We start from the raw sequence: 22,583 nt of genomic DNA on the forward strand, positions 1-22,583 counted from the left end.
GTCCCAGTTTTAAAATAACACCTTTTTGTTTAAAATTCATACTGATTACGTAATATGAACAATTTGTTATGAAGGGTCTTCACGTTGGATCTATACATCAATAAAATACAACATAACCAGAGCTGGAAATTAAATCTAAACCAGCTGTTACTGTCAGGTCCAAAGAAAGGTCCTGTGTGTCACAAGCATGCCAACAAAAACAGACAGGAAAAAAAGAGTTTCTTAAATTTACACAATTCTAGTTGGATTAAAAGTTCTTGATTTCCATGTCAGTGTGATGAGTTATGAAGGCGTGGTCAATATGACCGATGACTGCCCGATTGCACTTTTTAAAACCATTACTCTGTATCTTGTATACAAAAAAGAAGCAATCCATAGCAAAGAAATGTACAGTTTTATAATGTTTTACATTTTGGCTACAACAATGTATGTAAAAGTAAAGAGCTTTGAAAGAAAATATATAACTTTGCTGTTTTTCCTTAAAGTTAATCATACAATTGCAGTTTTTTTGTTTACTTCATGCAATTCATGCTATGAAACAAAAAAAAATTCTTCTACAGTTTTGTTACATTTTGGCCGTAGAAAAAGCCTGCATCTCTAGTACAACTCCAAAACCATGTAGAATCATCCATAAAACCTGCATGGAGCGAGTTTACTTTGTCCAAATGAGGAGATCTTCCATGCCTGAACAGTTCCACACAGATGCTTATTAGCCATCAATGTTCATCTCCATCTCTCCTTGTCAAGTCACTCTGACTGCCTCTGTTGGCATATATTTAGCAATGACAGGACTTTCTTTGCAAAGATCTGCATGTAAAGAATACAATCAATACTTGAGCTTCTTTCCTGTGCTTTTCAAATCAAGCTCGGCATTTTAGTTTTAAAGGAAGGAGGAAAAGGTAGAATAGCTACATGCAGAGGCAGCCATATTCTTCTTCAACAGGATTTTTTTTCCATGCAGTCAGCCAGACTGAGACCTCCCTATAGTGCGTCTTAGTATTGCTTTCAGCTTATAATAGGTGCCCATGCAAAGTTTCATCCTACTGTGCTCGCTTGCTCAAACTCCTGCAGGGTTCCTATGGCTCAAAAATATCCTGAGAAAAGCAAAATCTTCAATCGTTGGCACATTTCAGCATCGACTAAATGCCTAACCCATTTCGTAAGAGCCAGTGGATCCACCATGTAGCCAAGGTAAGCGCATACTAGCATGGTGCACCATTAAAGAAACTACCTGGTGCACCCACCTTTCATCCTGTGTATCAGTATCATGCAGCATATGGCCCACCACTGCTATTTAATGCCCACCTATTGTCATAATACTATTTAAGGGTGTTGTCACCTAATGTCAGTAGTAACACCAGGCTGATGAGGTGCTACTGTGAGACATGACATCTTCAGACTTAGTCACCTGGATTATATGCAGCGTAGCATGGGCTAATTGGAAATAAAGCTTTTTAGACCATTCTCTGCTACTGATCCATGCTACAAAATAGATGGGATGGGAGACCAAGAACGTCTCATTGGACTAGGAGAGCTGTAGGGCGCAGACACTGAGGATAATCCTATCGCTTTTCCACTTATGCCAGCTATGCTGTTAAGGCTCCGTGACATTTCGTAACCTTCATTTAAAAGAAAAATGCAAAGTACAGCATTGGATCAACAACAGAATGGACTAAGAATGAGGTCAACATTGTAGCCAGTTCAATAGCATCTGCATGCAGTGACATGCTGAGAGTAGTATCGCTTGCAACATGGTGTAGAAGGCCATCTAAGAACAGGTAAAGGGTTGTGTGGTGTGGGAAGCAAAGGATGTGCAGACTATATTATAGCATAGGCAAGGCTATCGTTCTAGCTCACTGCAGTGAGGGCAAAAAATATTCACTGGAGGGAATTATTTTCAGTGGACGCTAAATTCCGCTTCCTCCCCTGCCTCCTCTGTAGCCTCATGTATTTGGATCTTAAGCAAAAATTAAGCTCGCTTGTAACTGAAAAAACAATTTATTCTGTTGCCATAGAGATACTACTCATTTGCTCACAGCTTTCTAAAAAAATAGATTGCATGCATTCAGTTTCCCCGCCCCCTCCCTTCCTTTTTCCAACATGCACAAAAACAGCTTGGCAAGTGTACACATAGTTGCACAAACTATGGATGAAGTTCAGTTGGAACAACAATTAAGATGCTCTCAACGTGTTTCCAACAGGCCAACAATATGCTGACATTTATTACTCTTTAGCCAACCAGCCTCTCTCTCATTCAGCAGACAGGCTCAGTTTTCAGCTGTGGTGCATCAGGAGAACTATACAGTCCTTCTACCAGAAGATATGCCATTTGGCCCATTCTCCTGATTCACTGAGACAGTGAAAACTGGCTCTGACTGAATGTAAGTGGCCAGTACTTATCCAGTACAGAATCAGGTAAAACACTTTGCTACAAAGGTAAATTTTAGCAGAGATACTTTCACATGAAAGTGTTGTGGTCCAACTCTATCTTTGTTAATGATAAGCCTAGAACTTATAATTACATACACTATAACTGGCAGTTATTATATACTGTTGCCCATCATACAATGGCACGTGGGAATTCTAATCCATACCCATGGTATGGTTTACATCATACAATCTTTTGCATTTTTTTAAATACTGAATATATTATATGCTATATACAGTACACCAGTGATTAACACTGATTCTATTATATATATAACCCATCAAAATTCCCCACTCCTGATTCCTTTTTATGCACATACGCAGTTGAAATCTTGTGTATTGAACGATATCTGCATTTTTTGTTTGCTTGGTTTTCCTGGATTAAACTACACATTAAACCATGCAATCTGTCATAAAACAAATACGGGAAGTTGTATTTTGTTTGGGACCTGGTATTATTGACTACAAGGATCACCACTTTCAAGACAAAACTGAATTCCTTCTGGAAGATCTGTAGCAGTCAGAAGTTTAAAAACGAATTATGGTAAATGTAAGTTAATGAAAAGAAACTGCTTTTAGGTAGATCACTGTGTTGACCTAAAAGAAGCCAATGTTAACACATTCTGATATGAAATCCTCTCTTGCTCTCTACAGTAACATAGGTAGGCATGACAAACTAATTAACTTAAGTGCTGCATGAAGGTAGCGAAATAGTCTGAATAATCACCTTGAGTCTTGGGTTTTCTTGGCAGGGTAGGGAGGTTATAGAGGGTTGGGGGGCTGCCACCTCCAGGTTTCTGACACACACAACCCAGTACACTCTATGACACTTCCAGACAGGCAATAGAAATAGATTCCTCTTACGAGGATGAAACAGTTTAAGGACTTTGCAGAATATTTGTTGAAGCACACTGAATCAGCTAACATAGAAGACTAAACTGTGTAGCCATCATACTCAGTAGCCACATCATATCAGGCCTTCCCCTTCCAAAAAAAATATGTTAGAAACTCAAAATGCAGACATCAGATTGTTAAGTTTAGTTCCAGATGCACATATTTAAAACAAGCCCACTACTCCATGATAACTACTTGATGATTTTCTCTATCAATTTCTTTAACTAGGTCACTAGCTAAGTGGTTACAGGACCTCAGCTACATACCCTTTCTTATTCCTCCATCAGGCGGGCAGGGATATTCCCCGGTTGATAAGAGGAAGCAGGGTCCATATCTCTCCCGAGTGCCAGAGCGGGTAAAGGGCAGGCCCTCATCAGGCGTTATAGCCTGGTCTATGTGGGGACAGTCTTCATTTGCCAGCGCCGCCTTGGCCACCTCACCATTCAGTTTCGAATCTTCAAACATATAAGCAGAAGGCTATTGAAACACTAAGAACTGTTTATCGGAATTAAATCTGCAGGTTAGGGTTCACAGCTAAGGAGTAGGATGCCGATGCTTAAAAGGTAGCACATTTGTCCTAGACACAGTGTCCTTGTGCACTGCATCAAAATAAAATAACAGATGTTAAGAAGAAGGAGAAACAAAATGTTATCTCATAAGATGTAATAGCAACCAACTGTACTTTCACAAAAATGGGGCAGTGTCAGAAATTGGTTTGCATTGGTTCCTAGTCCTGTGAGCAAAAGACTGCAGTTAGAAACTGGATCATGTTTGGCATGACATAAGATGGCACATGAATGATTTACTTTTTGTGACACCTGCTACAACTCGCTGAACACAGGCAAGGCAATTGACAATGAGTTGCATTGTAGTATTTGAGTATATTCTGTTCTTGCTGATTTATACCTTTGTGCACTGACACTTGAGGGACAAGTCCCCAGTGTTTGAACCATTTGTTTTGTATTGTTTCCATTTTTAGGTTACATGGAACGGTAGTAGACATTTTAGATAGACACACAGAGTACACTATGTATTGAAAGGCGAGAGCAGAACATGGATTTTAAATAGTAATCCATTTTCTGATGTTCTTTTCTGTGACATACAGTTTTTGCAATGTCAGCACAGGACACTACATATGAAAAAAGTACAGCAGCCCATGGATTTTGAAAATAAATTGAGTAACATTTACCCTCCATCTTCAAAGAATGAAAATATGTCATGAAATTTGTCCATTTTAGTTCAAATGTTCCTATGAAGGTAGACTGAGAATAGAATGTTTTCTCCGGGTGACTTAATTCACTTTCATAAAGCAATTTAAAGTGCTTCTATAGGATTCCTTTTAATTTTTTTTTAAAGTGCCAGTTAGTATAATGAGAATATACTCAAAATATGACACGGTTAATAGGAATATTTTGGCCACAGGGAGGAAAAGAAACAGTCAAAAAGGTACTTCAAAAAGTTGCACAGGTGATGAGATATGTGCTTAATTAAATGGTGTGGTTAAAATCTTTGCAGTATCCTAAACCTCAGTTGCACAATGCTTATTACTCACACAATGCTTATTACTCAGAAACTGGCGGGCATACACTACAAATGAACCTCCAAGTCTTAACTAAAGAGGAAAATGTGCTCATTTCCACTCCCTTCCCACTAACTTGCTTCCAACCCTGTGTGATTTTTGACATCTGCTTTTCAGAAACCTAGTTATTAAGGAAGGCTGAATCTATAGGTAGGCCCTAGAAAGAGAGACTTCAGACAGGATGAGTGAACCATTCAGAGAATTAAGTTCTGAGACCCTTTGGTTTCATAGAGGCCTGGTAGAAAAGTAAGGGCTTTTTTTCAGGTCTCTTTCTCTTAACGTTACACACGCACCTTTTACATACGGCTTGGTGTATGTACTATCTTTACCCCATACGTACTTGTACTCCTATCCTTGTACTCTACATCTTCATTTCTTCCCCCTTTCCCTCCACTGTGAATGGAGATAGTGCTGTGGAGACAGTTCCCCTCTCCCCATAATCTACTCCTGTTTGGAAGCATGTAGTCTCCACCTTCTTCCACTATTATCTGTTAATGAACAATTTATTCTCCAAAGACTTTTTTTTTTAAAACAGAGGACCACTTAGGTTTCTTAATATGTTAGCCCAACAGAAGCTATGACCACTTTCCAAAATTAAAGAAGTCACTTCGGAACAAGGTTCTAAAGTTTCAGGGTACCAGTGATTTCTGATTCTTTTGTGTTCATAAGACACACATATCTCATACTTCTGCTTATCCTGCCAGAAGCACCATGGTTACATTAGTAACAATGACATATCATTGTATAGAGCTGGTTCTTTAAAACTTGCACCGATATGTTCCGTGAAGTTACTGTTTCTCAAGGAGATCGGTAATGTAGTGTGGGCTAATGCACTAGTCATCTTTAACCTCCGCAACCTATGTCCTTAATCCTGCAATGATACCTGCACCTGCCTAGCACCCCATGGTTTACAATGCCAAGATCAATGCTGCATTCAGCTTGAAGCCTTGGATATTGCAGTATATTAATGTTAGAAATGGTTCAAAAGTTAAACTGCCCAGCAAACCACCCATGAACTTGGTAAGTTTGCAGCTTACACCTGTGGGGCTGAACTTCATATTTGATAAGAATCATCAGCCACGTGGACCATGTTCTTTATCCTTGAGCATTCTGAAGTGTGCTATAAATGTGAACTGAAATTGAAACAAAACCCTAGAAGTAGATCCACTAAAATGAACTAAAATGCAGCTACTCCCAAGTGAGAAAGGCTTGAGTTCACATAACAACCGCTGTAGTTCAGACCAGAAAGAAATGAATACCTCATCCAATTGCAGTTACCTGGGGAATTTGAACAGATTGTACAAGTTGGTATTGGCCTGAAACACAAAAGTTATAACGTTTCAAAAATGAGCAGAAGGTTGTCAGCATTCACAAATGGTCATAACCCCGGTGTTTCATCTCTGCTGAAAGGCAGCACCTCAGTAGGATTCAGAAACTGAATGTCACCTAGCATTAGGCTTGGGCATTGAAACCCGCTCAGATCACAAGTCAGAATGAATTTGAGGGCATCACCCCTAGTCTCTAAATGTTTGTGTCAGGAAACCATCACTATCTTTGATATCCTGCCCTCAGGAAAGGAACAGAAGGGGTATTCAAGTTTGAAGTCAAGATATGTGGCGAAGTAAAGGCAAGAAGTATGTCCAGCAGCTGTGCCTGCTGTATCCATAAAGCAATCCAGGATTGTTAGTTTTTCATAAGAAAATATGGACAAATGATTCCACTCTAATCTGCATCTTCCCTGCATATTTAGAAATCTGTTTTGTATGTAACTGTCTCTGATTGATGTCAATGGCAGAACCAATGCAGGGGCTGCATTGATCTGTACTGTGGTATTAAAACTGCAGTTCTCATTACAGAGGATGGTTTTGCCAATTGAGAGACAGGAATGGTTTGTATACAACAGACCAAAGGAGTTTTTGAGTATGTAGAGCTTGGCATTTGTTTTCCTCATCACCATCTGATTTCTACTTCTGCAAATAGAGGACGCATCTGTCATATATTTTTTTGCTGCTCAGTGGGTGTGTCTACACATTCACATTTACTGTGAAGTAACCAAAATTACTGCGCGCGTCTACACATGTATTGGCATTGGCATTGGTCTGGATATCCCGGGCAATCAGTTTTCAGGCTTCTGGAACTCTAAAGAAAATGTACAGTTAACTTTAGGGCATTGCTTATTCTACTTTCTATATTATTGCTTTTAGGCAGAATGTAAAAACCCTGTAATCTGGATTGTTTGCCTTAATGATCTGACTTCTTTGTAGAAATAACCTCCAAAAGACAAAAGTTTGATTCATCATGTCAACGCTTCCCTAAAAATAGGGGATGAACCATGAAATCTGGCTTCAAACATGAAGTTCTTTAAAATTTGGAGTGCTTATTTCTGGAGATAATTTTGGCCCTGTCCTAGTTATTTGTGTGTGTACACATAACATTAAAAAATACATTATATAAATATGACTAACCTCTTACCTCAGGAGCAATCCCTATAGTGTAATTTCTGTTTTACACATTGGGATATATATATGCATATCCAGCTGCACAAATAAAGCCACCTTTTGAGTGGATAAAGGCCAATTTCAAATATACACTGATATAGCGAAACTCACTGTCATAACAATAAAAAATTATTGTAACAAACAATTTGCTTGTCTTTTCATTTCCTGTTTCATTAGGCTAAGCTGAGTATAAAAGGGAACATGGGCATAAAAATGATTATTTTCAATCAGTTTGAGATTATTTGTTTATTTATTGGTTGTAAGATGCAAAATGGCTTCACAGTTTACTGGAACTTGTAGGCTTTGTAGGCCAAGTTAAGTCCTGAAACAAACAGCTTGAGTCGATTGCCATAATTGGATATGTATTTATATTATACAGGGACTGAAAATGGTTTTGCTTCAAGTTAATGTCCTGGGCTATGGTATTTCCAATGATCAAGTTGTTTCATTTACAGTAGAATAAGTTGTAATGCACATGCATATCCTTTTTTGTCAGGGAAAATGTAAGGAAGGTTTCTTGAAATAATCCTTTAGGTGTGACCATGCCAACCAGTTTGACAGGAACTGTAGCTTTTTTTGAAGAATATAGTCCAGCCTAATATAACTAAAAACTTGCTCCCTGTTTTATCCTTATAGGAGCAATGTGGAGGGCAGCAGCACTACAAGCTGCTGTTATTCAGCCTGAGTGTTAAAGAAACTACACCTACCAGGTAGGTGACTGAATAGTTGAGATTCTATGACTTGTTCTGATCTTGGCATGCTTGTTGAGAATGCCAATAAAATGCCAACTGTGACTTTATCTATGTGACTTTACATAAGAAACTGGATTAAGACTTAAAGAATATTTTTTGTGGGGGGTGATATCCTTTATTAGACCAACTGCAGGGTTGAAATAGATTTTAGACAAGCTTCTGAGTGTTCTTCCTTGGGTAACCTTCCTCAAGAAAAGCATTTTTTGCTCCTCAGCTTGTTGGAAATTTCTTCCAACCATGTAATTGTTCCAATAAAATATAGCCCCCAAAATATCCTTGCCTCTTGCATATTTCCTGGGCTACAGCTACAACATCACTCCAACACTAAAACTAAAACTCAATTTATGCAGGCCTCAGAGACATGATTGATGATTATGGCTGTTGCTCACTATTAATTTTGTCACATTTCTATGTGCGATTAGTGGATTTTTTTAATGTGTCCTCAGAAATGCTGTAAGTTATTCATTGATTCCAAGCAGAGTAGTAACTACTTTGGAAGGAAGTTTGAGTTCTAATAATTCAGTAGTCCCTCACTGTTATCAAGAAGTTCCCTGACAGTTTATAATTTGCTGTAACGGAGACACTGTGATCTTTTAGGCCACTAATCTAGGTTTCTTTAAAGCCTCAAAATATCAAATTTCATAAATGACTGACAGTCGTAGCTCCTCTGAGCAGTGAAAAAATGAATGCCTTCAGGTTACTGTTCAATCAAGCTCTAACATTAGGAGGTCGGATGCGAGTCCACACTGACGCTAACCCAAAGGGGTCCAGCTAAGCCTTTTCTGCTTTTTCTTCAATGTAGGTAAAAAGAAACAGCAATATGTGGAATAAAAATCATGCTCATTTTTTCTGTTGTTCTTAAAATCTTTTCCTACGCTTCATGCCAGATTTCACTTGGTATCTGAACAGAAACCTGCCCTGGTCCCAAACAGAACTTGAAGCGCTTTCAGAGCTTATTGTTACGGCCTTTTAGGTAAATTAATAATTGCAATAGGTTATCGATTTACTTAGTAAATCAGAGCCTGTAGAACTGCACACCTAAACTGCTAAATATGTTTGCCGGTGTCTTGAGTATTTTTTCTTAAGTTTGTTTGCAAAGGTTTGTACTGTTGTGGGGTATGGGCTCACAGACTGGTTACAAGGTAAAAAGGGGCATGGGTTAACTGTGCAGCAGCTGGCCCACAGTAACTGCCTCTATTACCATTGTGGGTAAGTTACCCTACAGTAAATTAAAGCCAGTGGTAGGTTAGCCCTTGATGACAGAGGAATATACTGTCACGAATAACCTTTATCTGCTAGGAATAGCATGCATATTGGCAGCTATTGCAGAGCAGGTAACATGCAAAAACAACCATATCTTATTTTAATTTGTGATAACTTGTTCATGTGCCACACACCCTGAGATTGACTTTGGGTTTGAGTGAACCCTAAAAAAACCCAAAACTGCTTAAGCTGAATTGAAAAATGGATTGAAAACTGCTCGCTTCTAGCTACATTTAGAACAGGTTTTTAAGGTATTTTCTTGAGATCTCAAACTGATTTACAAGGGAAAGGAAATACTATTATTCCCATTTTACAGGTAGAGACTAAGGCACAGAGAGGCAAAGTGACTTCCCAAGGACACACAAGAGGTCAGTTGCAGGAACAGTCTCCTGACTCCAAGTCCAGTGCTCTACCCTTAGAGGATACTTCCTCAAATGCTTATGTATCTTCAGTGCATAAGTGTTTGACTGAGAAGCTGGAAGAAATACCCATAGATCTTAGAGATAGAAGTTTGTCTCATTATCTTGTCATAATTATCAGTTTGTTTGAATTTTTATTTTTTTACCCCCCCCCCTTTTCAGAACACTACTGTGAAAATGCCAAAGATCTTCCCAAGTAAAAATTAGATTTTAGAACCCAAATATCATGATACAAACTAGTAATAGCCACTAGGCTTTGCATGTGGTGGGCCATCCTTGCCTTCAGAGTTGTGAAATGGCTGTTCATTCAACAGCTGTGTCTCTGGGCTTGGAAGGCTTGAAAGGCATCGGTGTGGATCACTACATGCTTCAGACTTCACTGGATTTTCTATGGGACTGAATGTTCTATCTCTGCAACCAGTGGTGCAATGAGAAGCCATAGCCACCTCAACTGAAATGGGGGTGATGAGAGATGCCCTATAATCTTGGTATGATATCCAGGGAAACTCTGTATGCTGGATATATATGGTATCTTTTCCAGGGTGTGGTTGTATCATCATTGCCAGAAGTTCAGTTGCTACTCTGCAAAAGAGTTTAGAGCTACTTCAGACCTAGGTCAGAGAGGAAGTTGCCAGAAGACATGGGACTGTTTGCTCTGCTCTCATTCAGCTACTGGAGATGAGCTTTCAACAGGCCCATGTTTAAAGACTGAAGAAGACAAGAGTTCACACTGGGGACCTCACCTCCTTATATACTGCTGGGGAAGCAATCATTTGACACTCTAGAAAGACCCAGGAGGAAGCAGCAAGGAGACATCTAAGGTAAGAGATGGAGTTCAAGGTCATGAAGCTGGGAAGGAGATGATTGCATGGATCTGCCCTGTCTAATTGAAACCTGGAGCCCAACTTTGTTACCCTTGCAAGATAAATCTGCAGAGGCTGGTTCATCAATCCCTTTTTGACCCTGCAACTACAGCCTCCCTTGATGTCAGTCCTTATATTACCCAGACAAAGTTAAAGCCTGCACAAGGTATAAGCTAAAATGCATACAAAATGCTTTTTGGCTGTCAATTCACAAACAAGGAGGGTTCCCCATCTTTAGCTTCCGCAGTTCTGCCCTGCCTCCATCATGTAGTAACTCTTAGGTGAGTACTGCCTGAAGTCCTCAATGAGGACACAGCTGATCAGCATCTAGCCTCTCCACACTATTGCAACAGAGGAGGTAATCTAGTTGATGTTCTGTGCCAGAAAAAAAGAACTGGTCTGATTTTTCTGCTGGTGATTTTATTTCCTGTTAGTATTCACTGGGCAGCCATCAGTCCTGCCCATATAAATCACTCATTTTTAATCTCTGTTTGGCTGTGGCCACCCAGTGAACTCTGCTGTTCTCTCATGGTTTTGGACAGAATATGCAGATATGGGAATAAACTGCAAATCGATAACATTATGACCTTGTGGCATTAGTGTCTAGGCAATTCTGACCTCTGAAATAATAGTAATATACTTCACTGACAATTAAGAATGAGATTAAAAGCAATAAACTTGACATTGTTCCTCTACAGAACAAGCACAAAAAACAGCTAACAGCTTTTTTTATCCCTCCTTCTAAAATAGCGTGTGGATCATTTGGGAAGACCTTAACAAAAGACCTCTGTCAGGACCTGATTCAGCAAAATAGCCATTTGGCTTGTACACTAGATCATATTAAGCTACAGAAATCAATTTTTATGGACTCAAGGGCCTTATGTAGGTTTCAGAACATGGATACCAGGCATAGTTCCTTGTCTTTGTTGTTAAATCAGATCCTTTTGAGTAAAAGGAATATAGCAATATTCAATTATAGAAAGAATTATAGGGAAAATATTTAAAAAAACACAGACAACAGATGACAAAATGGTGACATTTTGGCTGGTAGACTATGGATGTAAGAACAGCATGAAGAATATGTATTTAAATCTCTGAAAATGAGCTCTTATGATTTAATAAGGAAATCTCTAATTTTAAAACAGCAGAAGTTAATGTATTTGGAAAATTTTTGCTTGACAGATGCAGATTATCTGAAAAAAAAGAAAAGTAGCTATTTAGCTAGACAGGCTTTGTCATAGCTTGTACTTACTCTTTGCATTAACACCTGCTTTTGTGTCAGGTTTTGTGTCACAACCTCAATGGAGTTACCTATAGTCTATGACATTCGTTGTTGTTTTGCATTTAAAGAAGTATATAGTAACCTCCTCTGCTGCCCAGTAAGGTGCCAGGTGGATGAGAATTGGAGAAAAACTTCAGACAGTAAAATGTGACAGTCTGTAACATATACAAGTTGCAAGCAACATACAGTAGTAACAAGTAAATGTTAACAAACAAAGTGAAAGAGAAAGAGAAAGAGAGAGAGAACATGAAGAACATGAAAAGAATTCATTTGTTCCTACACAGCAATACAGTTATTTTTAGCTACCCCAAGATGTTAATGCTTTTAGAGAAATAATTTTTGTCAGCCATCGGTATCTTTAAAATAAACCCAATCCTTATATTACTATATGTTTCAAACTTATTATATTTTTTAGTAGATATTACATAATGGACTTTACACTGGCACAAATAAGAGCAAAACTTAGTATACTAGAGGAATATCTAGAAGCCCTCAAACCCAACCTACCTCTGAATATTTACTCACCACCATGCTGAGCTGGATCCTTCCAGGAAGTGTTGTTGCCCAGTAATGGTACTTCTGTGATTAAGGTGACCACCTCTTACAACCCTGGTTGGCCAACACTCTGTGACATCACTCCCAAAGGATGTTGCCTCTGAAAGGCTCTACTTCATGAAGTGAGGTGACAGCATGTTGGTTTCCTGACTGTTAGTATATATGGAGCTCCATGTAAGTAAATCAAAAGCTTTTTCATCTATAAATACCACTGGAAAGGTGTGTGATGGAGTGCCGAGAGATATCGCTCATGGAAGTGCTGTCTTCCAAAAACGTATACCACAGTCCATGCTAGGGATGCTCAGACAATGCTGTGACCTCACTCAGACTGATCCCAGACTTTTGTGGGTCTAATTAAAATTACAGTGGTCCCATACAATGTAGTAGATTATTGGGTAGGTCTGATATTTGGGAACAGTAAAGTGCATAAGCACAGTTAATGATCCATTTATTCCAGTATTGGTTCCATATAGCACCAAACTTAATCTAGTTTAGATTCAAAGAATAAAAAATTCAGTATGATGATCTGTAGGATATGAAATGTATGTGATACATGGCACATGGATGAACACGAAGAGCAATGGGAGCAGAAATGGGTAAACTGCTACTTATTTCTGGCTTGTGATTATCTTGAAAAAAACAAGTTTTCTTAGAAGTGGTTCCCAGCCTTTTTATACTTCATGCACCCCTTGATAGACTTGAGGCACCCTTCAGAAAATGCCAGTGCTTAGGGCGCTTATAGGCATACTCTGGGAGGTGGGGTGGCGGGGGGGGGGGGGGAAGAGTGCTTTCATTAGTGCAGCTCTGAGACTGAGAGCCATGCTAATTAAAAGTGTCCAGAGAGTCATGTGTATCAGCGTCCCCATGCTCAAAAATGGCAGTGGGGTGCTTTGAACTAAAGCTCAATAAATGAGCTTTAGTTCAAAGTGCCCTGCCACCATTTTTCAGCATGGGTATGCCAATCCACATGACACTGGAGTCTGCCGGAGCCTGGTAATTACCACGTTCCAGCAGACTCAGTTGATTGCATCTGCTTCAATGCGCTGTAATTATAGCATGTTGGAACATCCTCCCTGCATGTGTATAAGAGCCTTTAGTTTTCACTTTTTCGACTACAGGAACATAACAAAGCCATTCTTCTGTTGCAAAGAACTGAGAAAGACTGTAAGAGGTCAACATATTTTTAACACTAGGGATTTCTATTTGAGATCTCTGGGTTTATCTTGTGGATCATGTTTGCACATGTAAGAGTGCTAACTTTGTATGGCACCTCACGGCACCCTTGAGAGGATTTCAAAGGCACCCCAGGATGCCACAGCACTCTGGTTGAGAATCACTGAGATAGAGAAAGGGTTGGATGGAGTCCACATCAAATATAAGGTCAGAGGATTATAAATAGCCTGAATTCAAGTCTTTGTTTCCAATCCTTTTGTCAAAGTGTGCAAATTATCTAACTTCTCTGGCCCAGACAAACAATTCTCAGATTCCCCTGGGTGGAAGGAAACTTTAAAGAGCTGGCTACTTTGTGCTGGAGGGTTGTTACAAAGTCAGCTTCCCAGACAGATAGTTAAGTGTTTGCATGTCAGTTTTCCCATCTGTAAAATGGTTATAATACTTCCCAATCTGTGATGTTTTGTGGATTCATTTGTTAAGTAATGAAAATTCTAAATAAGATTATTAATGTAAATCTGTTTGGCAACTAGTCCACAGGCTGGCCCTTCAGCTTGTGTAAATGAAGCTCAAAGGAGCTGTATCAGTTTATAGTAGTGGAAGATCTGCCCCGGTGACTAAAGCCACACAAGAAGCAAAGGTTTCATATTTAGTGCCTGTGAAACATGCCCAGCTGGCTGCTTTAGAGACCAAAAAGGAATGGCACATACAAGCTGGAGTAGTTGTCTGTATATTCCACACAGTATCAGAACTACAGAGGCTGCTCTGGGAATGAAAAAACGGTCCCATACAACAGGGATTGCTGACTTGGGTACCTCTGGTCTGGGTCCTTGTCAACTCCTTCTCTATAGACTGGGCCAAGAGTGGATCTAGGATTTTTAAAATTGGGGTGCACTATACATTTGAAGGGAGTATAAACACGCCACTGCATGCCACTGAATCCATCCCTGGACTAGGACCAATGGCTTGTTTCACATAAAACATCAACCTCCAACTAGCCGCTGCCTAGCAAAAACTTTTAGCCCCTGTCAGCTTGACTTGGATGTCAGCTATCAGTTAGGAGACCGAAAGATCTCTTTTCCATTCATGATTCCTGTATGGCAGGCAAAATTTATATTCATTAAAAATTCTAAATGAAATAAATGCCATAGTTCAAGCACTGACCCACATACAGTATCTTGACAGGAAGTCAGACCATAGCTGAATTACTACACAATGGAAAGTTCAGGAGGCATTACTGCAACCTACTGTTCAATGTGTATCATGAAATACACTCTGTGCATGATCCATAGAGGATAAGAGACTACGGCGCCCTAAGCCAGAAATGGAGACTTAATCCTTTTATTTCAATCTGTTGGAGTTCATGCTTTAGCTCTGGAGACCCCAGTTTCAATCTCTGGTGACACCTGGATGATGATTATATTGTTTTCTATAAGTATTCAGATCTGCTATTTGGGATCATGAATTATTAACTAGCTTTTGAATTTTAAAGACTAGACATGTCATTTACAATTCTACGAGAGAATGGAGGGCTGAGGAAGCCTCCCAGTTGCCCTTCCTGACTGTGTTCTAATCAAATGTTTTATCGAGTCTAATATAAGTACTGCTGCCTTCTGTAGGGGATTGAATCAGAACTACTCAGCTTTTTGCTTGCTGGGAAGCCTACAAAAAAGAATAGAAACATTAGTGCTGCTACAGGTAATTGAGAGTCTTCTTTAGATAAAGTAAGTGCTATTTTGAAAAGACCATAGTGTTTCCTACAAGGCAAACATGTAGTTTCCATAGCCACCATGGTATCTACATATATTTAGCAATAAATGTATGTAGCTTGCCCCAAAACTACTTCAGATTACTAGCTACAACTAATTGAAGGGATAAAGGGGCTGATTTCCAGAATTGTCGAGTACTTGCAAGACCCACCGCATCTTCAGCCAGAGGTGGCTGAAAGTACGGTGCTCATCATACCTGCAAGTCAGAAGCAGTTTGTTTTAAAGCACAGGTTAGTTGTCTTACATGGGGGGAAGGGATGAGGGAAGGAGGAAAAATGCAGCCTTTAGTGTATAAGAGAAACAATTCCCACTGGTAAAAATGAATCGGAGCCCAGATACGGTCACAAATCTGTCCCTGACTGGAGAGCAGCTATGTGTAAACAGGTTACAATTAAGTAAAAAATTCTTAGGGTCACATCTTGCTCCATTGCTCTTGATCATGGAATGCCTTTGAAGTAGTAAAACCCTGTATTAGGCTTATGCCAGGATGATTTGGGAAGTCAAACCCTGTTGAGAAGGCATAACTTGTGCCAAAAGAAGATTGTTTGATGCTTTGTCATGAAGACCAGGCCTCAATGAGAACCTTTGGTTCTTTGCAGACTTGGAAGATTTCAGAGTAGTTTTTGGCAAATCTCTCATTCAGCAGATGAGTGTAACAACTGGAAAAGCTGCTGAATCGTTGGTTCTGGAGGGTGGGGGGCATGCTTCTTTTTGGAGACTAGTAATCTTTTCCCCAAATTGTTACCAGTGGCAGCCTGGTCTCTCAAGCTATGCATTAGGTAGAGAATTTACCTTTCATCATCTCCAGTACTGTCAGGAAAGTATTCAGAGATATACATGGATAGTCTATAAGCAAAGCATAACTCTAGAAAGGCTCCAGACTGAAAGGGCTGGGAGAAGAAAGGAATCCTCATCTCAGCAGCATTAAAGCCATAGTCACTGCAATGGCATATACTTTCAAATGGTGTGTATGTATAGGGACATCTAAGATGTAGGAAATGCAGATCTCTGCACAGGAAGCAAGAATAACTCAATTGCTTTTTTGTTATGTATTTTATGTGCACTCTTTTGTCTGCATGTAATATAGCTGCTTCTTGGTATCAAAATGCAGAAAATGCTAGAGACATCAAGAGAAATTATGGATTCCACTAATATTCTTGCCCACCATTGTAGTTTGAACAGTAATATACAACATCTACCTCTTCCTATGACTATAAAAGGACTGAAGGAAACATGAAGTCAGTCACATATCTCAGGTGAACAAAAGGCTCATAGAAGCTAATAAATAAGCGTATGTCCTTTCATAAAGAAATCCCAAAGAAAGATTTGATGAGTTTATCCTCACAGTAAGGATAAAAAGTCTGATCATGAATCAAGTCCTGGAACAGATGAAGACAGACATGGATAAATTTGTGGACTTGGCGTTTCCATTCTGATTTATATATTTTTTAAAATTCCTGCCCTTTGGGCAGGGGGCTGGACTCGATGATCTCCCGAGATTCCTTCCAGCCCTGATGTCTATGAAATCTATGAGTTGGTTTGGAGCTCTGTCACAAACTTGAAACTTAAATTCTTGAGCAAAACTTTCTGGTCTTAGGCTGAATGACATGTCTGACTCTGGGTACAACACTCTACATTTCCCCAGACAAATGTGTCAAATGGGGATAAGGGTGCTTCCTTCCCCTACCATTTATATCTCTTCTCTTAGAGGGAAAGGTGGTCTCTTAGCACACACAGTAGAATGGGACTATGAGTTTGACTACCCAATATAATAGTAATATGATCTGAATCAGTGGATATGTTTTAAGGAGTAGGCTGGTATGTCCAATTTGTCTCTAGCAGGGGTGGTCAACCTGTGACTCGTGTGTTGCAAATAGCATAGGCAGTCTCTGTGTGGCACACAGCAGATCAGGGAAGGGATAGGCAGCACAACAGCAGATTTGGGAGGAAGCAGAGAAGCAGATCAGGCAGGCAGCACAGGGCAGGATGCAGAAAGCAGAGCAGCAAATCAGGCAGAAGAATGGGATCAGTGGCACTCAGGGAGAATGCAGGGGTAGGTTGTAGCCCACCTGCCAAAAAGATTGGCCCTCATTGGTGTATAGGATATACTAGGTCTATGTTGCAAAGAGTTTTACAGTTCTCCGGTAAAACTTGCTTCTTGGTAGCATTTTGGGACCAGCTATCCAATTTTCCAAGACCAGTAAGTATGTGCTACATAAGCAGCACACAGTGAAGTTATAATGGCTGGGGAGATTGATGTTGGATTAGTCCTTTTGTGCGGGGGAAGCCTTGGTGGTGTCAGGATGGTAGTAGTGGGTCTGCTGCTTCCTGCGGTGAATTCACCAACTTGTGTGCCTCAGACAGTCCCTTCCCCGCCAGCAACTTAAGGGAAAGGAAGGGGAGGACCTGTGGCAGGAAAGGCTAGCATGGCTGCATGGGCATGGTCTCTGCTACACCCAATTCTTTACTGGTCTAAGGTCCACTTTGCATGGGTGATATTAATTAAAGTTATCCCTTTAGTGGGACTGAGCTGCTGAGAATCAAGGAGCCATGGTCAGTTGTGAGACAGTTCCCTCTTTTCTGTGCTTGGGTCCAGGGTGGAATGACAACCTTGTAGTTAAATGTTAAACCAAACACCTGAATGCTGTACACCAGAACTGAGTAATGCTTTATGGTCTCTCTCCCAGCTAAATCAATAGCCCTTCTCACTGGAACTAGTCAGAAAATGAGGGACAATTATAGCAATATTCGCAATTTCTCCCAACACTTTTTAAAATGTGTAATTGATTCTGGTCCAACAGAGTCTGTTTGTGTGTACAAGGAAGACCAAGACCACAAATGTCTAAAAATGCATCTCGTCACACAAAGGTGCCATAGTTAAAGGGCTAAGTTATGCTCTAGATAGTTGCTGCAAATTTTTTGGAGAACAGTCCTACACAGTCTGAGCAAAGGCACCAGAATCTGGCTGTGCAGAACTGCCTGTGGACTTTGGTTCACTTCAGAGTTTTCACACATGAGATGAAGAATAGCATTTCACTCAGCGTGTGCTACTGAATCTGGCAATAAAAGTGCTGCAGAAGTGGAATCCTTTTGCTTTGTCTGCCATTTTATGCGTTTTAAAGTGCATTGCTATAAGATAAAAATGGAATAGATAACTTCGTGTGATATCTCTTACTAGCATCTAAATATTCTACACTTTAAAGACTGCTAGAGTCCTGTTATATCCTTATATTTCCTACAAATTTCTGCACTGGAATTTGATTTAAAAATTAAAGGAAAATATTTTGTTTGAGCTGGATATTATTCTAGAGATATTGGAACAGAGTAACCTATTTTTGATTCCTAATAGAAAGTTAACCAGTTATCTGTAACTAGCCAGTGTGGCTGATTCAGATTTTATAGCACAGAGAACTTTTATTATTTGCACATCCTTGATGTTCATGTAATGCTGAGGCCCTAGTTTTACATACCCATTAATATGCAATAGTAAAGATGTGAGTATCAGGAAGAATTAACTTGGTGGCCCTTCAAATTTAGAGACAAAGTTGTGCGAATCTGTCTTTTAACAGTTCACTTTTGATTCTTTCTTACACAGGATATACCTTCTTTTATATGAAACTAAAACATAAGGCTAATATATCTGCTACCAGCAGTGCATAATGATTATTAGAATCAGAACTACAGTAACGGTGGTTACTGAGCCTACCTTCACGAGCTGAAATACAAGTGTGTTGTAGTACTGCTGAAAAATATACATGTGTATGTATATACATATATAAAAATAGTCTCTTTTAATTAATTATTGCAGAAATAGATCATTTGCTGTCACTTGCAATACTTCATACGTACTGCAGCAACAGCATATTTTAGAGCACTCAGGATGACAAACCAGTTCCACATTGAACCAAAGTTACATGTATTCTCAGGATACCAGTGCAGAGTTGAGTTGGAACTCGCAGAGTTCTTGGTCTTCCAGTTCCCACAGAGGACCAGGACATGCCATTGGAGGAACTTAGTAAAGTAAGGAGCTTCCAGGTAGGAATTTAATCTCTAGCTCTCTGCTAAAGCCCTGCATTTCTCTGTTCACTTTACAGATGGCAATTGGATGGCAATCAAGGTATGCGATGTACCACTTTGTTACCACCCTCTAATCCTCTCAATTTCTAGAGCCACAAAAGTCTCTACTCATAACAAAGCTACTAACTTGCTTGGAAATGACTTTGTGAATAAGCATTTGCAACCTGAGGGGAATGGATGATAAAACTATGCGTGTATGCCCAAAGGCTACGATAGTAAAGAGACAGGCTATTGCATGGGTAGTGGTCAACCTGATACAATGGAAGAATCTTCAAAGAAAAAGCAAACATGAAAACTCTTTACCAATCATCCATTCCAATCATCTGAATGGATTTTTATATAGCTGCACAAAAGAAAAAAAAAGGACATTTCCATTGCCTCTCACCTCTCAGAAATTAGTGCTGGTATTGGTGAAGTCAGACACAAAGGAAAACCTTGCTTCCTTTGTGTTTCTTTCAATGACATCAACATGGATGGCTATGAGATGGAGAGAGAATATCTCACTCACCAGGAGTGACGAATTAGAATTTTCTTCAAAGTAAGAAGTGAGAACAGCACAAGACCATCATAGATACAAACTACCTCTTTCAGAACATCGCTTGTGACTAAAGGTTAGTAAGAATCACTGTTTGGTCACCTGTTCTACCTAATATAACACATAGGACTATTTTATAATAAGCTGGAAAAAAAACCTGCTCACAGAGGAATGTTGTTGGAACCTCTGCCAAATGGTGACAGTATTGTTTTCAGTGTGATTATTTACTTTGAAATCACCATCTCCATAGAATAAATGGTGATATTCCATGGGTAGAGGTAGATTATAGGGTTGAAATAATCAGATTAGAGTCCCATAACTTTGTGCTGTATGAGGATTCTCATAAAACTGAGATATTCCCATAATTAACCACTAGCCAAGGGATATTATAATATATTCCATGGTGACTAGTATTCTTCTACCTTCTCTTCCCCCAATGGAAATAGTATGAAATTACTTTTACTCTGGTTGGGTTCTTTGCCTGTTGCTGATGTGAACTGATGTAATTAAAAAAAAAGAATACCCTATCGTGGCATCAGCACTCATTGCTATTTAGTACAAATCTGCCAATAATGACCAGTTCTATGCCTTTTTTAGCCAACCTTTACTGCTAGGGGTTGAGAGAGCATCAACCCACACTTTCAAGAACAGCATATTTGTCTTAGCTGCTGTAGTTCAAAACTCTTCATGACTCTAAATGCTAAACTCTTGTGGAACATTATAAAATGGGTTGGTTTGCATGCTATGGAATAAACATCCTTACATCTAGACTTGTCTCCTTCTGAATCATTTTGCACTAGTGTCAAAAAATTGAGCTATCATTCTACTTGGCAGTTAATCATCTGAAGGAGACGGGATTGCCTTGTGAATATGTATGTTGCTGTAATTGTCCCTTCAACTTACTGGGTACCCAGTTTCTTTAATCAGATGAACAATATCTGCCAATCCAAAACAGCTGAAAGGTCACAGCTGGGAACAAATGAAAAAACATCTAGTTTTTTTTCCCCACAATCTGATTTGTCAAACATCTCAGTAATTGCTGCATACTTGGCTCCTACTCCACTAGGAAGCATTCAGATCTGAGGAGCCTCTGTGATGCATTATGCAGTCCAGCAACACAGCTGCAGAAGACTAAAAATTCTTCTACTAAACGCAATTCCTCTTCAAAATAATCTTGAAATCTATATACCCTTAACCAGAACCAAAGTTTTGGCTCCTTAGAGCATGCTGTCATCCTTAATTTTGCTGATCAGCCTCCCCTGTATCATTTGTCCCTGCAACCTAGACTTCACACATATTATTCAATGTGTGGTGGTGGGACTATAATGGATAAATGTGCTACCCATTGCTCTAAGAAAGCAGTCTGACTGAATCTTAAATCTCTACAAGGGGTGGAGGTTAAAGGTCAGATGGACATTCCTCTAAGAGGTTTCCTACCTGCTCTGTTAATTTCTAAAATTTCTTCTTGGGCCAGTGGGCATGTGTCGCTCTGAGTACTGTGGTGTGGAGAGTTTACGACAGATTTACAATAATTGGGGGATCCCAGCTGGGGTGGCCTCGGGATATGCTTCTTTTTTTTCTTTGGTAGCTTCTGCTTAGCCATAGCTAAGGAGTAATACATTCCAAAATTGTTCACAATGACGGGGACAGGCATGGCAATGGTCAGCACGCCTGCAAGAGCACAGAGAGCCCCCACCAGCATGCCTGACCAAGTCTGAGGATACATGTCTCCGTAGCCCAGGGTAGTCATGGTGACAACAGCCCACCAGAAGCCGATGGGGATATTTTTAAAGTGTGTGTGTTCACTGGCACTAGGATCATTGGGTTTAGCACCTATTCTCTCAGCATAGTAGATCATCGTGGCAAAGATTAAGACGCCCAATGCCAAAAATATGATGAGCAGCAAGAATTCATTTGTGCTGGCACGGAGGGTATGTCCCAGGACCCTCAACCCCACGAAATGGCGAGTCAGCTTGAAAATTCGCAGAATTCGCACAAAACGGACTACTCGTAGGAAGCCCAAGACATCCTTAGCAGCTTTGGAAGACAGGCCACTTAGTCCAACCTCCAAATAGAAAGGCAGAATGGCCACAAAGTCAATGATGTTCAAAGAGTTTTTGATAAATTCCACCTTGTTTGGGCAGAACGTCACTCTCATTAGGAACTCAAATGTAAACCACACCACACAGACACCTTCAATGTAGGTAAGAAAGGCCTCAGTTTCTGCTTCCCTGTAGTGTCGGATCTGGGTGTCGTTTCCAATGAATTCGGTTTCTGTCTTGTTCACGATGGGGTTAAATCTCTCATGGGTCTCGAGGCAAAAAGTGGTGATGGAGACCAGAATGAAGAAGAGGGAGGCAAATGCCACATACTGTGGGAAGAAAAACACAAGAGAAATGTTAAAATGATACATTTGCCATAGGGGACCTGATCCTGAAGCACACAGGGGAAGCTGTGAAGCGATGTGGTAGGTGAAAATGTTAGCAGTTGCAATGCCTTA

The 22,583-nt window shown here is 39.8% G+C and overlaps 1 protein-coding gene across 2 annotated transcripts in view; it reads right to left on the reverse strand.

Moving 5' to 3' along the window:
• Positions 1–247: 247 nt before the first annotated feature.
• The window catches only part of KCNC1 (potassium voltage-gated channel subfamily C member 1), a 180,602-nt gene continuing 158,266 nt past the window's right edge, over positions 248–22,583 (reverse strand). Inside the window, exons 2-4 of one of the 2 annotated variants that reach the window (XM_090032566.1) lie at positions 21,521–22,454; positions 3,588–3,776; positions 248–807 (exon numbers count right to left, since the gene is read on the reverse strand). In XM_090032566.1, the coding sequence (XP_089888692.1) occupies positions 743–807; positions 3,588–3,776; positions 21,521–22,454 (1,188 nt within the window). In that variant the 3' untranslated portion in view covers positions 248–742. Of the gene's footprint in view, positions 1,620–3,587; positions 3,777–21,520; positions 22,455–22,583 lie in introns of both variants that reach the window. The other variant, XM_090032565.1, reaches the window with a different exon arrangement.

Source organism: Crocodylus siamensis, chromosome 2 (genome assembly GCF_052110815.1).
Source record: "Crocodylus siamensis isolate JL-2025a chromosome 2, ASM5211081v1, whole genome shotgun sequence".
Taxonomy (NCBI): domain Eukaryota; kingdom Metazoa; phylum Chordata; order Crocodylia; family Crocodylidae; genus Crocodylus; species Crocodylus siamensis.